General features: G+C 42.3%; 1 protein-coding gene across 5 annotated transcripts in view; it reads right to left on the bottom strand.

The window, feature by feature from the left end:
• Nucleotides 1-255: 255 nt before the first annotated feature.
• Nucleotides 256-17,766, bottom strand: part of VEGFC (vascular endothelial growth factor C) — a 353,484-nt gene continuing 335,973 nt past the window's right edge. For 4 of the 5 annotated variants that reach the window (XM_053659877.1, XM_037146548.2, XM_053659879.1 and 1 more), the window contains 4 exons: nt 14,144-14,295; nt 4,820-4,938; nt 3,972-4,305; nt 256-769 (listed from right to left, as the gene is read on the bottom strand). In XM_053659877.1, coding sequence (XP_053515852.1) covers nt 655-769; nt 3,972-4,305; nt 4,820-4,938; nt 14,144-14,295 — 720 coding nt within the window. In that variant the 3' untranslated portion in view covers nt 256-654. The remainder of the gene's footprint in view (nt 770-3,971; nt 4,306-4,819; nt 4,939-14,143; nt 14,296-17,766) is intronic. The other variant, XM_037146549.2, reaches the window with a different exon arrangement.

Genomic DNA, 17,766 nt, shown 5'->3' with positions numbered 1-17,766 from the left:
CTGATTCACTGGGTTCTACATTCAAGAGTACCATGTGCTAAAATGTTTTGAATCATGATATATAGATTAAGAGATAACTTGGAATAAAATATGATAGCAACTGTTATCCCTGGGGAACTTTCTTATATAGGCTTGCATATTTTCGAGGCAATGCCGGCCTGACATCTAGTTAGAGAGGAAGAACAAGGGCGGGGGGGATGCATGTTCTGCAACGGCAAATTCTGCTTATAGGGTAAGGATGCTAATGGGCTGAACTTAGCGGCTTATAATACAATTTCCATTTTATTTTAAACATATTTTGCATGATATAAAAATATTGATCACAGTGAGCTTTACCAATTGTTATTGCAATAAAAATGAATGCAGACACAATATTTTTTAGTGGAAATAAATTATATAGTCATTATTTTTTTTTTAAACCATAACAGGAAAACCTGGGCTGTTGGGTCCTTGGCGGAAAACCAGTGTTTATGAGAGGCCCTTGGCAGATGAGTCCGAGCCCGTTTCCATGACGGCGACCCCGTGGTTCAGGAATCCTCCACTCCCGTCCCTGTCACCACGGCCCCACAGAGGTCTCTCTGTCCCCACACAGTTCGAAAGGGGCAGCTCAGGTTTCCACGGCAGAGATGCGGCGGACTGGAAACTAGTCCAGCCTTAGTTCGCGTGTGGCCTTTTCCAGTATGCTGGGACACAGCGACACACTTCTTCACTGAAGGAGAGTCCCGGCTCACAGTGCCTCGGTCGGTTTGCACACGGCCGTCTGTAACAACTGGGAAAACGCAGAGATGCACACTTTTGTAAAGACCAAGGCGAGGAACCCGTCACGCTGCAAAAACACTTTCGTGTTTTCTGAATTTTAAACTAGGACGAAGTGACTCATTTTGTCATAAAATTGTCCTTGGGTTTATAGGTTTGTAAGTTGTTAAAGTTCACGTTTACAATCACAAAGTTGAAGAGGAATGGAAACCCCCCCCACCCTGAAGTGTCCCGATTGCTGATATAACAAATGGGGGAATGAGAAGCCGTCAGCGTTAAGGCTTTTGAAGTGCTCTCTGCTTCCTAAGAGAAATGGGAATGTTGGAAGCATCTATTTAAGGTCTGCTTGCTCAGTGATCCTGTAAGTAAGGCAGACTTCACTCGCGTCTGAGACTTGTAGTGAACTCAGGCTTCGCAGAGACTGAACCCAGCCATCCTGTTCCACCTTGGCTGCATGTGCAAAGGGAGGGACCAGGTCACCGTGGGGGCCCCTCCTCCTCCGCTAGACTCCCAGTTTCTGGCAGTGGTGAAGAAGGAATGATCAAACAGCCAAGTGCATGCACAGCCCTGTTGCTCTGAGGAGTGGGAGCCTTATTTGAAGATGACTCGTTTTTAGGGGGGGAGGGGTTGGAGCATGCGTTTGCTTAACATGTGGGAATGGAAATGGAGATCCAAGGAAAAGTGTGAATGACCCAACAGGGAAATTCAACATGCACTTCAGAAAAACCACAAATGTGATTTTATAATTTCATTGCTTGTGCTTCAGAAAAGACAGCACATGTAGTTAAAACATTATTTTTTAACTTCTAAATACAAATGCAGTTTTAGAAGACCACTGTAATTCCTTCACTAAAAATATAATTGTCAGTGAGCAATGAAAGTTGCTGATTAAGGCAATGGACCAAAGGATATATACTCTACCCACCACAATTTTGGAGTAATAATGAGAAAAAATGAGTATAAATATTTTTAACATATTTATATGTATGAAACGTATTTTTCAGAGTATAAGATGCACATTTTCTCCCCAAAGCTTGGGAAGAATAATGGTTGTTAATGCTGCTGTTGAGTTCTGTTTACATTTACACTGGTGAAATATTATGCTATTTATATTATTAAATATTTTACCATATTTTTTGCTTCAATTTTTTTTTCTTATTTTCCTCTAAAACCTAGGTGCATCTTGTGGTCAGAAAAATATGGTATATTATTTTTTGCTTCAATGTATACATGAAACCTAGAAGTACACACTTATAGGAGAATGAACATAGAGAAAGTAGCAGTAGTTGAAAAATCTTTCTGAAACAATGCATGTAGGATTAGGAGAAATACAATGATAGAAATCTTTTTGACTAAATTAATATAAGAATTCAGGAGAAAAATAGAATTGCTGTTTAGACCATGGAAGCATAAAAATTTTAAGCTTTTCAATATATTCTAAGTAGGTTCACTCAAGAAGATTCAGTACACAAAATTGTTTAATAAGATTTAATAGCTATATTCTGAAGTTTTGAAATATTCTGGTAGAGTAGGGATTTGCAAGTAAAATTACAATATAGTTATTGCTTAAAATATTCTAAAGAGAAGAAAAGGCTCTTTATAAGGTATCCTGAAACAATGAAAAAGACATCAATGATATACGTCGATTCATTGAAATCTCTAGGTAGCAGCTAAAATGCAAGTATAGACAGATCATCAGAAATATAAATTAAGATGAGAGCACAAAACTTTCAAGAATCAAAAAGGTGGGCACTTTACTGACTGAGGAAAAGAGAATGATGAATGGGTGAGCGCAGACACTAAATTATAAATGTAAGTTACAATGCAAGTGTCGGGTCATGTGACCAGTCACCCCAGGAACGGGTGTTATCACCGTCTTTAAAGAGTGGACGGAAGAGAAGAAGAGGAGTCAGGGAAGGTGATGAAGCACAAACATCTGGAAACTCAAAGACACCAGGAAAGGATGATGTTACGTCAGTGAAAAAACAGAAGAAAGCTTAGGCTACAGAGAGGACGGCTTACATAAAGACCAGACCGTCCACTGGAATTGGCAATGAAGAGTCTAGGGACACCTTAAGCAGAAGCTTATCGTGGAACCTCGGGCATAAACCCCATGACAGCTGGTGGAGAATTTAGAGATGAAAGAGGTGAATTAATGGGTGGTTACCAGAGGGGCAGAAGGTGGGGACAAACATAGGGTGACAGCAAGAGACTAGACAATGGGTGACGAGCCACAATGCAACACACTGATGATGTATTATGACACTGTACACGGGAAACCTGGGTGATCTTACAAATTTAGTAGTCAACACATTTTAAGTAGAAAGAGGTGAACACAAAAGCCTTAGACCAACTCAGGACGGAAGGAAGACAGCTCTTGGTCACTAAGGGCACTCTGCATCGCAGGGAGATGCTGATAAGACAGAAGATGTTCAGAAACTGTCATAAATTGAGGGAAAGGACAACAGCATTAAGGTTTTAAGGTCACCAGAGGAGAGGCAAGACTGGCGGGCCTCCTTGAAGGAGTGTGGGAGGACCTGCCCAAAGGACCATCTGGCTTCCCCCGCTGACCACCTCGCTCTCGGGTTAGAGAGTAAGCAGCTCAGGACCCACATCAAAAGGGTTTGAGTCCAAAGCCTCATTTGTTTTTCTTGGTGAAGAAGGGAAAACAATCAAGGCTTAGGGAATGAGTCCTGCGTGACCTTAAACAGCACATTAGTTCATTTCTCGAATTCCCCTGAATGCTTTGCTGACATATTCTTATGTTTAGATTCAATTCCACAGCAAGTGGCCCTGTCCTACCCTTTATAAATTTGGACAAAGTCATCTTCACTTAGAAGAGCTGTCCTGCTCTGATGGGACCTCAGTTTCGGTGGGGGCCGGGGGGCCCTGCCTGGCTGCACTTGGAAATGCTCCACAGGCGCCTGCCCCCCGAGTGTTGACAGGCACTGTCCTCGCCTCCGGGACGGGGACTCGGAGCATATTCCGAGTGTGGATCTGGTTTGGGTTTCCAGGGCCCACGTCCTGCTTTTTGGGAGCAAACGTTGTCTCACGGAAGTTTGACACTGGTTAAAACACATCAGAATTCACCTTCCAGAACTTACCGTTCTCATGCCAACAACAAGCAGCTGATACTTGGGTTGAGAAGACGGCTTTTAGCTGAGAAAACTGTTTCCAGGGGAGAGAAATAAATACAATTTATGAAGATTTCTTACCTGCATGTTTGATGTTGAAACTTCTTTCCTTTTAAGAAGCATTTCTGTGGATTTTCTGTACATTCACAGGCGCATTTTGCGGGGTTGAGGGGTTGATTTCTCGGGCAGGTTCTTTTACATATGCATTGACATGTGGTTTCATCAAATTCTCTGTTGGGCCCACACGAGGCGGGGAAAAGTTTGTTTTTACAGACACACTGGCATGAGTCCCTGTCCAGTTCTTTGTGGGGTCCACAGCTGGAAGGCCAAAGCCCCCCTTTGCAGACACACTGACAAGTCTCTTCATCCAGCTCCTTGTTAGGTCCACAGATGTCGTGGAATCCATCTGCCGAGTCTAGACAAACACAGGTGGGACATCTTACTACGCTTCACGTGGTGCTGGGCATGGTGGGAAGCAGTTACAGGCAGGGAGAGTGTCTCCCCTTCTAGATTTTTCATTATAAGGCTGTGCACAATCACGGGATGTTGCTTTACAAAGGAGTTCGACCTAATATCAATGTGAGGCCACAAAGGCCCTATCGCATAGCGACTTAACTCAGGGTACAATGACCTCAGTATCATGCATGTGACCAACACTGCAGTGTCTGTTAATCACAATAGAGACCCTTGGCATTTAGTCTTAAAAAACACCATTCTGGCCCTGCTGGTGTGGCCCAGTAGACTGAGTGTTGGCCTGTGAACCAAAGGGTCGCTGGTTTGATTCCAGTCAGGGCATATGCCTGGGTTCGGGAATATATCTCCAGTAGGGGGTGTATGAGAGGCAACTATACATTGATGTTTCTCTCCCTCTTTCTTCCTCCCTTCCTCCCTCTCTGAAAATAAATAAAATCTTAAGAAAAAAAACCCACCATTCTGCTTACCGTCTCCAGCACTAGAGGCAAATAAAAAGTCTTGCTGAGTGAGGCACCTGCAGGCATGGGTATTCCACGTGTAATTTGTTGGGCATGTCTTGTTGGCGGCGAGACACCTTGGGGGACACAGATGAGTCAACATTAGTGTAACTGGCATGTAGAAGGCAGAATCTGTCACCTCTGTGTCACAACATCAACACACGCTAGTACAAGACACTCTAAAATGATGCAGGGGCATAGGAAATGAAGCATGGTGTTCCCTCGAGAAAAGCCTCCGTCCACACCTGCTATCAGATACTAATCCCAGCGATGGCCGATGTCCATGGTGTGACCTTGTATCCCTCCAGACTTTGACCTCTTCAAGGCAAAGGCATAAATTTGTATAATCACAGTGTTCTGGTTTGTGAAAACATGGGACAAAGCCTTTCATATCACTCTGAAATTTCCTTTTCCACTAAACAAACATTATGGACACCTTCGTGTGTCATCTCGTGAAGTTCTGCTCTGTTATTTGTAGGGGTTGCAGCAGTCCACAAAATGAATGTATTATTGTTGATTTTATTAGTCCCGCATTTGTAGTGATTGAAGTTGTTTCCAACTTGGTTTTTTCAACGAATTCTATGGGAAACCTTCTTATACAGGTACCTTTACTGACTGTTTTTCTGAGGCACAGATGGCCATAGCTGTCAAGGGTCCATTAATACAAAGTTCCCACTGGACACTCCACCAGAAAGACCATGGTTTTTGTTATTCCAGTTCATTTGTTCCTTCCTTCCCTCGGAAAAGTGACAAAGCCCTCTATCTAAGCTATTGAAATGGCCAAAAAGAGTGTCAGGAATCATGTGATTCACTAGCCCCAGTGGACTGATGAACAGTGAGATTTCCAACCGCAGGGATGTGCCTTCACGAGTCTGTGTGGAGACTCCAAATAAGCACACAGCTGTTCATTCGAAGTAGGTGTGGAAATAAAACAATTTCCCTGCATGTAGGAAGGGAAAACTGTATTTTTCTCTCTACTATTTCAATGTCTTCAAAAATATAAGTTTAAATGTATAGACTGTGTGTAGAAACAAATGTAGGAATAAGTGTAAGACTGTATTTCTGGAAATGTCATACAAAGCAAGATATCTAGTTTTGTAGAATGAAATAATAACTTCATCTGTCTGTACTAACTCCTTAGTTTTTGCACTTCATGTTGAATAAAGATAGAACTTTCAGAAAAACACTCAATTGTGTCGTACGGTAAACACTGTGCCCACTTAACCCTCATATTGCTAACTATGGTTTGTTCAAGGTAAACTAAATACTTTAATTTTTTATTTATATTTAGAGGGGAAGGGAAGGAGAGAGAGAGAGAAACATCAATGTATGGTTGCCTCTCATGTGTCCCCTGCTGGGAACTGACCTGCAACCCAGGGATGTGCCCTGACTGGGAATCGAACCACAATCCTCTAGTTTGCAGGCCCATGTTCAATCCACTGAGCTGTACCAGCCAGGGCAAGTTTTTAATATTCTTAAAACGTAAATTTCTAGAAAAATATGACTTCAGAAACTGCCAAAAATAAGAAACTACTACTCATCAATGTCAGCACATATTTAAAAATCGAAATTTGAAACCCTACTATATACCATTTAATTAGAGAAACATATATTTGGATGAAATGCATTTTCATAATTACTTAGAAGCTTCCCTGCTCTGAACATGAGTCACAAGTTTTTACCATTTAAAGCTTCTCATGTTAAAAAAGTTGGAGACACACTTTCCAAAATACTGTCATTTTAGAACGAAAGGAAATGTTTTCTTGGTGGATAGAAGATTTAGCACAATCCTATCCCATTTGTCTTAATCTTCAAAGTACATTTATCCTATTAAAATTTTGTGATGAATATTAATGTGTAACATATTACCATGTTTACAAGTTAGTTATTTTGTATTTATAAAACACTGACTCAAAGACATTTTGGAAAACAAATTGGATTGTGCAATTACCGGTAAGAAGACATATACTGAGAATCATATGTAAATAAACTGAGTTTCCTACTGTCCCTTTCCCGCCCACAAACCCACAAGCAAAACGACAGTGCTGCTTATAATCTGTGTGAAGGATAGAGATGTTTTGCTAAGAGTCATTTCAATAATTATTTTAAAACTTTATTAGGCTGATTTGATGGTTATTGATATTTACTTACAATTAGAGGACAAAAATGTGTTAGAGAACAATGCTTTAATGATAAAAATCAATCTTATTTTGCCACTTATCTCTCCTTTGAAATTGTAAAAGATTAATATGCTCCAAATGTTCTCTGTTAGAATATACTGTACATGCCGGGTGATGATTACTAGCTCTTGTACTGTGAGCATTGCAAGGGGACTTTGGGGAATATGAACTTTTTGATCCTCATCATCTGTGTTTTTGGCATTGGAGCTGTTATGTATTTGGAAATTCCCTGACTCCCCAAATCCCTATGTAAGGGAGAAAGACCTTACATGTGGCACTACTTGGAACTGAGCTGAAATGTCACCCCTTTCCCAAGAACTATAATCTTTGTCATACAGTTCTAATTGAGAAAAAGTTAACTGCATCTTGATTTACAGTAAACTACTGTTGACCTGCTTTACTAAATATCTCATGGATCACTGCAAATGAATGTTAACATTAATTGAATGCAAATGCAACTTGTAGCACTCACTGGCTTTTTTAAAAAGCAAATTTGTTCTTTGGAGAGGAACTGTGCTATTAATCAGTTACTCTCATTGGCAGCTTCTTTAATAAGTAATTTTCTCAACGACCCAACAGATGCAAGTTCTGCCCACCACGTAGCTCCTATGGCCCACGTATTCTAAGTCTCGTTAAATGTGGAACGGGATCCTGAAACATCCCTTTGAAAGCAGGCACTACCAGCTCTCTATACCCTTTAGAGCATCTTCAAGCCTTCAATGGGGCACCCAGTAAGATGCTCTGTATTCCAGTAAGAAAACCAAAGAGGGGAACTCTGACCATATTGATCATTTTCGATAACTATCAAACAGAATTCTGAGTTCCTAAAAGCCAGCGGTTGATGTCATCTGAACCACTGTGATTTGCATGACTCCAGCCTGCAGTTACAATATTCTGGGACAGCATCAATCCAGGCCCTTCTTGCTCAAGTCTGCCATTGGAACAACTTCTGGGAGGGCAACCATACTCCTTCATTATCACAATCACAGAGCCCTGGGAATAAGTTTCCACAGTGCTATTCCCAAATCTTTTGAATGGTGTTCTTATTGGATTCATCGTGATAGGCCTTGAATATGCTTGACCATCTACACAGGCATGGATTTGCTTATATTTTTGCAAGAGTGGTTAATGTGAAATAGAAAGTGGCTAAATATAAACAACATTACTAAATAACATCTCTAGTACTACACACAGAAATCAGAACCACATTCATTTTCAGGTTCTGTACTAATCGTCTAAAACAAAAGGAACATACATAACAGAGATATATCTCAATTAAATGTACATATTTATCTTTTTTTATGTTATTATTGATTTCACATTAATTTGTGCTTTCTGTCTGTTTATGTTACTGTTTGCTTATGTTCCATGAGCCTCTTGACTGAAGAACGGTAGACGGAGTCAGGGATGGGCAGGATATGAAGGGAATAGAGGGAAAGCAGGACTGATAGATAAAAATTCCATGGTTTTAACAACTTTTCCAGGTGTAATCACTGACAGGCTAATAAAACAGTTTGCATTAATGCGAAAAATGGGTTTATAAATCAAATCCTTCACTTTTTGTGTGACTAGACATGATGGTTTTAAAGCAGTAACTCGCCATACACAGAAGCTCAGCTGCCCGCTGAGACCTGGCTGTAAATCAGGAGTCACCCCGTTTGGTTGCCAGTCGGCTGGCCGAGTCCGGGCTGTTTGCTGTTGAGCAGGGTGCTGCTATCACAGGGCCACAGCAGCCCAGGGGAGCAGAGAAGTCGAGAAGCCTGTGTTTTCCACTGTCCTGCATTTACTTTGAATCTGCCTGCTTGGATATACAAAGTGGAAAAGTGTGGTAGGTGGAAAAGAGGGGAATTTAGCAGTTACTGTGTTGATCAGCTTGGCAGTTTTTATTTCTGTGTTTAATTGGAACTAACAGAATTAAATAAAGGTAAGTAACCAAGAATTCAGTGGAAGGTCCTTCGATGATAGCTACTGCTCTCATGACCTTGTCACAGCCACACTTCAGTAACAGAAAAACAATAAAACCAAACCAAAAAATGACAATAAAGAACATGGGTTGGGGGCATGAGAGAGTACTATGACGGCGGAATGCTGGTTGGTGCCTGGGGCTTGGAGGGAGGGAGGGAGGGCTGAACAGGTAGAACAGGGGGTTTGGGGGACTGTGAGATATTCTATATGGTACTGTAATTGTACATTTGTCAAGATCCATGCAATGTGCAACCAAAAGATCATAATGGAAAGTATGGGTTTTAGTTAGGAATGAGTTGATACTGGCTCATCACTTGTAATGAACATATGGCCCTAATGCAAGACGCTAATAATAAGGGCTACCGGGGAGGGGGTTGGGGGGTTAAATAGGAACGTTATACTTTCTGCTCAGTGTTTCTGTAACACTAAAACTGCTAAAACATTCTATTAATAATTAAAAAAAGAACTGATAGATTTAGTCTAATAACATGAACATTTATTAAATACCATCATCGATGTGTTTTGGTTGGACTTGACATTAAGCGTCACAACATTTCTGATGTAATAGTTCCCACTTTCGGGTGACCTCACAGACACAACCTCAGTGCAGAGGGTGTACTGATGGATCTTCCCAGTCACGTGCTCTTTGCTGTGATTTCTGCCTGTCAGTCAGCAAACCACGGGGATGCTGGTTATTGTGTTTTAGGGGGCACAGAGCAGACAGACCACTGGCAGACTCACTCTATAGCACAGTGAGCTTCCTTTTAGAAAAACCGTGCTTCAGGGTCTGCAATCTCTTACCTGAGATCAATGGTGAATTGATTCACATCAACAGGCATTCATTGGATGGTGTTACATGAAAATGGAGAATAGATGTATGAATTAAGATTGCAACCCAATTAAATTATCCCTGTCTATTCATTGCCCCCAGAATGGGCTAATTCTTTTAGGAAACCCTTAGGGATGTTGACAATGATGACCAAGTAACTAACCAATACAATTACCACCTGATAAATTAACTTCCGTGCGTTCCTCTCTCACCTGTGACATTTTACTCTCCTCCTCATATGCAATTAGATGGCCCTCCCTGTAGTGCGCTGTCACAGAGTAAGCATGACTGTTCTGTCAATGTATTTATACAGTGGGATACTGCACAGCTACTTCATGAACAAACTGGACCTACAGACGTCAATATGACTAAACCATACTGCTGAGAGAAAAAGGCAAGGTCGCCATTGTAACATAAAAAATGCTGGTCGCTCAAAGCTGTACTACACAATCTCTTGTGGCGTGTTAACACATCTGTATTCCATAAAACTAGAAGAGCATGGATGAAAATAATACAATTTCTGGTAGTGATTACTTCCGGCACTGGAGGATTAAGAATGGTGACTTGGACCAGACTGACAGTTGTCAGAGGGGAGGGGGCCAGTGGGGGCCGGGTAGGAGAAGGTGCAGGGATTAGCCTGAGAACGTCTATGTATCACCCCTGGACTCGGACATGAGTGCGGGGAGGGCCAGAGGGGGCGGCAACGGTGAGGAGGAAGGGCACAAAAGGGGTAGGGGTGTCTGTAATAGTGTCAACAATAAAAGTAAAAAGAAAAAGAATGGTGACTTGGTCCTTTGGGTTGTATTGTAAGTAAACATGGAAAAAATGGTAAATTCTGACTTGGGGCAGACAGATATGTCATTTTTGCTTTTGTTGTCTTTTAACAAATGCTTGAAGTTTTCTAATTGAACCAGGCTAACAATGCAAGAATGACTGCAACTGCAAAGAAATGAACTGACTGAAAATACAGTCTGAATCTCCGAAATGAGCATTGTAGTCCCGTGATGGTGGAGAAAGTTACTTAACCCCGATGATTCGGGTTCTCAGATGTCTTTTGGAATCAATCTCTGTTCTCGTTTCTTCTCCTTCTTCCACAAACACACTCTCCCTCTCTGCCAAGCACGTGGGAGATTATCAGTCAAGGGCAATGTTATCTTTATTTTGTGTCCTTTGGCTAACAGAGTCATTCTGGAGCTTTTTCTAATAGCTGGTCACCTTCCATTCCTCTGTCTCGGCACTCTGGTTGGCTCTTGTACTAGCTTCTGAATTTTGTAATATTTCTCTCTCTCAGTTTTTAGTCCTCATTTTTTTCTAATAACTCTTTCTCAGTCCCCTGCACAGACAATTGTTTCTCTAACACTTTTCTTAATATTGATGCTTCCCCTGGTCCCATTTTCTCTGCTTACTTCCTCTATGTTCCTTGGTTGGGTTCATCCCTTCCAATTGCTCTCACTATCAGTTATACGCTCCTAGCTACCAAATGAGCGAACACCTCCCGCCCCCATTCTCCCAGCCCCACATCCAACTGCCTGCTGAACGGCCACTTTCATTTCTTACAGACACTCAAACTACACGTGAAAAACTAAATCCTTTCCAAACTCCTATTCCTGTCCTTTTAATATTATCAATGTACCTTCTCCTTCCTTGTTATCCTAATATGTCGATCCCAAGGTCTCCAGTGTCTTTCCGCGTAAGGATTTGTCTACTTTAAAACTATATGTATATTTATTACACACACATAGATATGTGTGCACTGGCTTGAAATATAAAATGCATTTCTGATGGTAGTTAGTGGCAAAAAAAAAAACCTACACTGAAAAACACAGAGACAAGGAGAGGAGTCAGATGTCAATCTTAGCGGGAAGAGTGCATCTGCCCTGTATGAGAATCTCTTAGATACGAGACATTGTGCTCAGCACTAGACAAGCATTCAATTCTCTTTACATCCTGACACTTTCTGTAGAAGTAAGTTGAGGTTCAGAGACCTGAAATACCCGATCTCTAAGGGCTCATTGGTGGTGGTGGACCTGAATTCAAGTCTAGACCCGGCTTCTTCTAAGGCCCAGGGTCTTTTTACTCTTGTTTGTCTCTTCATGCCTCAAACCGTGTGCAGTAAAGTGAATGGGAAACAATGGAAACATGAGTGAAATACGCAAGTGCTGGAATACGTAAAGATAAATGAGTTGTTTTATTTAAAGAGCAACGTCTGATCAGTGAGCGTATTGTTTAGCCCCCAAATCTTCTTCATCTATGAAATAAGGCTGCTACTACCACTACTAATTTCATGGATCATGTTTGTGGTTATTATATGAGACAATATATTTAAAGCATAGTAATGGCTCAATTACTTTTCGGTGTAATTAGCTGGATGTCGTGGAGAACACCAACCTCCCTGAAACACTCTCATAGTCCAGTTGTACCTGCCACATTTACAGACCCTGTAAATCTGTGCAAGGTCAAGGTAAATGCAGAAAGTGCTATGCGGATTCAAGAAGCAAAGGTGGCCATGGCATCTGGACAAGATGAATGCAGGAGAAAGACCTTGACCTGAACTTCAAGAAATAGTTCAGGCTTTGGAAAGGCAGGAAAGACAGGACCAGGGCCAGCGTGGAAATGGGACACAGCGCAGGAAATGAGCCTGACTTTGTGAAACACAGGCTGGGGAAAGAGGGGAGAACAAAAGCAGAAAAGATGCCAGAACAAGGAGGTGAGGACTCTCTGCTCCCTTCTTTGAGAAAGCTGCAAGTCACTGCCAGTTTCTGGTCAGAAGAATGAAGTGATGCCTTGGGAAGCTGACTTGTGACCTTGCGCAGGAGAAGGAGAAACGTCTGGTACAAGGAGACCAGAACTGAGACCACTGCATCAGAGATGCGTGCAGAATGGAGGGGCCCAGGAGGGCAGCGACGGAAGTGAGCACCGGCCGAGCAGACAGTGCTCCCTCCCTCCCAAATCATCGAGTGACTGAAGGCAAGGGAGCGATTCACACCAGCTCTAAGGACCAGAAATAATTCATGACAACTGTGTGAACTCAAGGTTTCAAAGCACATGAGCAAACGCTGTGAAGAATAACAGACTAAAGGGATTGAAGAAATCTTCAATTTTGCACCCGTTATAGCTGCCATACTTATCCAGCAAAATAAGGTAGATTTAGGTAAAATCGTGTAAGTTGACAATACGGTCAAGTCTTGACGGGCACAGACAATGACTAGATTCTCTGGAGGGGATGCGCTGTGGAGGGGGACTGGCGAATAGTCCCCTCTGCGCCCCACGGCTGCATGCCCACTCAGGGCCGCAGGCCACAGCCATCTCTGCTTGCATCAGCACCCACGTCTTCGCTGACGCCTGCAACTCTGCCTTCTTGGTTCACGGAGAACAGAGCTCTGTCACTCCCATTAGGCTCCCCTCTCATTTTTCCTGAAGTCCCTGGAGAGAGAGGGCTCTGATCTGCCTAAGCAAAGCAGCACAGAGACTCAGTGGGGGGGGGGGGACTGCCATTCATGTGTCCCATTTATTCCCAGGTCCCCTAGAATGCAAGATTTTTTTTAAACTTGCCCTTCAATTCGCCTGCATGCTCCTTATGCACCAGGCGCCCTAAAGAACAAAGAGGGGCCTGCTCGTCTGGGGATGGGAAGCAGGGCATCGCTCCATCTCAGGTGGCAATGCACAACGGTCCCTCGCGAACTACTGGCAGGGTCGGCCCTCCAGACCCTATCCAGGTCCTTCCCTCTGATGAAACGAAGCCTAGGCTACCACTTACCAAATGAAAAAACGGTGAGCAAATCTGAGTAACATGTGTTCCTTTGAATGTTATTTTGAAGTAAGAGTAAAAGGAAGTTGTTTGAAGTAATTAATGAATATTCGATCCCTGCTGAAATAAAAATATGAATAGATACATAGAGAAGAAATCACTGAGATTGAAGAAAAGCATCTATCAGATGCTGATAGATGTAAAATAATTTATTTACATTTATTTTTTGTTTTGGGCCAAAACCTTCTTAAAACTTAAATGATTTTGGCTTTAACCTCACTTACGAGTTGGCATGCCTGATTTTATGAGCGTTGCACCTAAATCACCAAGAGTATGGATGTTGGATGGGTGTGTGTGATTCCATAGAAATACTACTTTTATTTTGTGAACTGCCGTGTCTGTATGGTGTGCTTCCCTGTTTCTTTAACACCGTTTTCCTGGCGTGCTATTAAATCTGTCTTCCTCTGTGTCTGAGGCAACGTACATTATCGCAGACTTCACAAAGCTCCTTTGCATAAACTGCGTTACACGGACAGCATTTTGTATCGGCTCATACTCACTGCGGCAGCATCGCCGGCAGGGACCGTCGGATGATGGAGTGGACTTGTCTGTACGCGTCCAGCTTAGACATGCAGCGGCAGGAAGTGTGATTGGCAAAACTGACCGTTATCGGTTTGGGGCCTTGAGAGAGAGGCACCGTGATTTCAAACAACTACAAAGAAGGGACAGAAAGAAGAAAACATTATATGGATGCTGTACAGCATTTTATGGTAAATGCTGGAGTCCAAAAGGAGAGGAACTTTTTATGATTAGGCAGAGTGCTGCCTACTACACGCAGGATATAAGTTTTATGTTCACGACCCCAAAACTCTTTTGCTTCTAATCGATATCCTTTATCACTTAATCAACAGTCCATATGCTTATCCTATGTCACTGGTATAAAACACTTTAGAATTCTGATAACCCACTAAGGATTCTAGAGCAGAGCTATGTTAGCAGACCAAGGTTTTCAAGGAAAAAGAATTATTTCAGAGTCTTAGGTTATTTCAGGGGCTGAAAAAGTGGCCCTGCTATACATTTCTTTGTGATCTAAGAGCACAGCTAGAAATGTTTCGCTAAGTCTTGTCACACATAAACTGAATACACACAGATGTAAAATCGGTTTTCATTCCAAATTACGTCTGTACCTCGGAGCACTTTTACACATATTTGTGATCTCTTCTAAGTTCATTATGTTAAAAGGAAAAAAAGCCACATCTACCATTGACTAGATAAAGCTTTGTTTCTGCCATGTTGACAAAGGTATTAGGAAAGTAATAAGCTTAACATAAGGTAGGAAATTTTACATGACTGTGTGTTAGCGTCTCAAAAGTTAGATTAACCAAAGTCTCATTCTGAATGTCTTCTTTGTGGAGAATTTCAGTTCTCTTCCTTCTACAGAAGAAACAAGGCTTTAAACCATGTAAATTGAAAGTGTAATTTAAGTGTACCAATGAGTTGTCAAGTAAACCTGAGTGGATTTAAATTCCCAAGGCTCTCGAAATCTAAATCATGATCAGTAACAATGGCGAAAATGGGACCCTGGCCAGTGGCTTCTTGCTGAGATCAGTCTGTAGTACTGTCCCCACAGTCGAACCACGTGTGTTGTTGGCTACTTTTAGGGCGATTGGAGCGGTGCAGAAGACATGACACACTCCAGAGCCTCGGGATCTGGCATCTTGCTGCAATGTCATACCAACAGTGGGAGATCATTGAAAACATTTAGGGAGCATAGTCACTTATCATGCTGTCCATGCTACAGAGAGACTTACGGAAATGAGGCTGAAGAAAGAAATACAGAAATCTCTAAATTATAAAATGTGGATTTTATTCCACCTGAAATGTATACATTTCAAACTCCAGCTGCTTTCATAGCCTCGGTGCCTTAGGAGGGATGGACACAAGGTCACACCCAGACAGGAGGACACTTTGATTAGCAACCCCACTTAGAGGTTGTGTGACCTTGAAAAGTCATTTAACTTCTCAAAGCTGAAGATGATATTTGACCCCAGATTTCATGAGACTGTTATAAAAACTACATAAGCTAATACATATGAATGTGATATACATAGTGATCACTGTCTGGATGTGGGTTTTTAAGTTGTTTGCATGTATTCTCTGGATTCCAGCTATCCTCCAGAATACTCCATTCTCCATACATAATTTCAACACATGACCTTGACGTATCCCAGCATTATGATTTTGACCAGATTTTTTTCTAAAAGGCATTTGTTTATGCAGTTTGGATAAGAACTTTTGCTAGGTGAAAGGTCACATTGGCAGAAGCCCTTTACACTGTGCATAACTATTTTAAGAAAGATAATTCTGCAGTGCCCATAGAAAGTACCCCGGCGGACCCTACACGAATAACCAGAGTTACAAAACAAATAGGAAGTGGCTTAGAAAACAAGCCATTTCTCATATGTTCCATATTTAACTTTTGCAAATGACTTGAGCTCTGTGACAGTGGGGAACAGTAGAAAGATGCAGAGCCCAGCTCACAAAAGCCTAGATTTTTTGTCTACTATGCGGGTAGGTGCATGTGCCTGGAGCTTAGAAGAGCCATTTAAAAATCATCCATACTAACGTTGTGATTGAAGTCTCAGGCATTGACAAGATGACCTGGTGAGATCATAAAATCTCTGGTCATAGGAACCCGGGGCCGGGAACATTTAAGGGGTGAAGGGAGGCCAATGAGCTGTTAAGTACACCTGGGAAGGTGTGGGCAGGCAGAGAATCAGGCTGGCGGAGACGTTAAACCCAGGGAAGGCAAAGAATGACAGGAAAGCTTCAGAAAGTTGCCTGTGGTCACAGGGGCCAGGGTCTCAGGGACACCAAGTACAGAAGGCCAGAGTGGAGACAATTGGGCACCAGGGACAGCTCTAAGGATGAGGCCAGGACAAGGCCTGTGAGGACAAGAGCCCCACGGCAGTGGAGGGGCCGGAGAAGCCCCAGGTGACTGAAGAGAAAGGGCTCCGATGGCTCTGGCCGCAGGGGACACTTGCGTAGCAGGTCAGTAATCCTTGCAGGATTTGTCAATGTCTCCAGTGACACAAGGCAGAACAGAGATTGAGAGGGAAGGATAAGGCCTGTTTGAGATAAGGGCTATTGCGGAGGAGCGAAGGATGTTTCCCCAGCCCTAAGGGTGGCCATTCCAGACCCCATCTGGCCTGTGTCCCCAAACAAGAGCTCAGCTCTTGCCTCAGTGACTGGCGACTCTGCTGACTCCCAGGACACCTGTCCACAGTCAGGACCCACCTGCGAGTACCAAGTGTGTATTGGGACCTGGGGCTGGGAAGAACATTCCAGTGAAATGAAGGTCAGTTAGATGCCCATGAAGAAAGTATCTTCCTAGAAAAATAAGCCTGGCTCGATACTTTCAAGGAGAAGAGATTTGTGTTGGCAGACACACTACTGAAAGGATAAAGGGGGAGGTAAGGAGGGATTTTAAAAAATAATCACTGTTCAGAGAAGTGTTTTATTTTCTGTAACTTGAAAAAATCATAAGGCTGAAAACTACTGTAAAGCTTGGAAGAAAAAATACCCATAGTTTAGCTAATTAAATAAAATAAAAAACCTTAACAATTGGTGTTTCATTTCTCTTGTTTGAGTGTAAAGAAGCAATTGATCATCTGGATTCAGTTAATTCTATCAAAAGGAATAAACAGGTCCAAACACTAAAGCAAAGACAAATTTTTCTCGACACATTTCTACCTCCAACTTTTTACCTGAATGTTTCAGGGGGTTTCTTTAATTCTCTACATGCCACCGCGAGGAAAAGACAGAAGGGTCCAGAGAAAGATGTCTGTGACTGGTACTAAAAGTAGGGAAACTCTTAATGATGGAGTTTGATGTGTGTGTCCATTTCAGAAAAATCGGGGACCTCTGAGAGTGCCCTGTGGGTGCAGGGCGTCACTGCCAGCAAAGGACCTCTGCCGTCTTCCAAACTCTTCTGTGCTTCCACTCATGCACTGATGGACAGTTTTCATTTCGAGTGATTACATAATCACTACTTGTACAACAAGTACAGTAAATTCTGTTTTCTTTACTGAACCAGTGTGGATTTTATGTAGGTATATTTAATGCCTATGCTACTAAGAATGGCTGTATGCCTTTTTTCCTAATCAGATCATATGTCTTAAAA

The sequence above is a fragment of the Artibeus jamaicensis genome, unplaced genomic scaffold (assembly GCF_021234435.1).
Source record: "Artibeus jamaicensis isolate MK-2021 breed Jamaican fruit bat unplaced genomic scaffold, CSHL_Jam_final scaffold_833, whole genome shotgun sequence".
NCBI lineage: Eukaryota > Metazoa > Chordata > Mammalia > Chiroptera > Phyllostomidae > Artibeus > Artibeus jamaicensis.
Note: the sequence above shows the minus strand (reverse complement) of the source record. Positions and strands in the feature narration are given on the sequence as shown.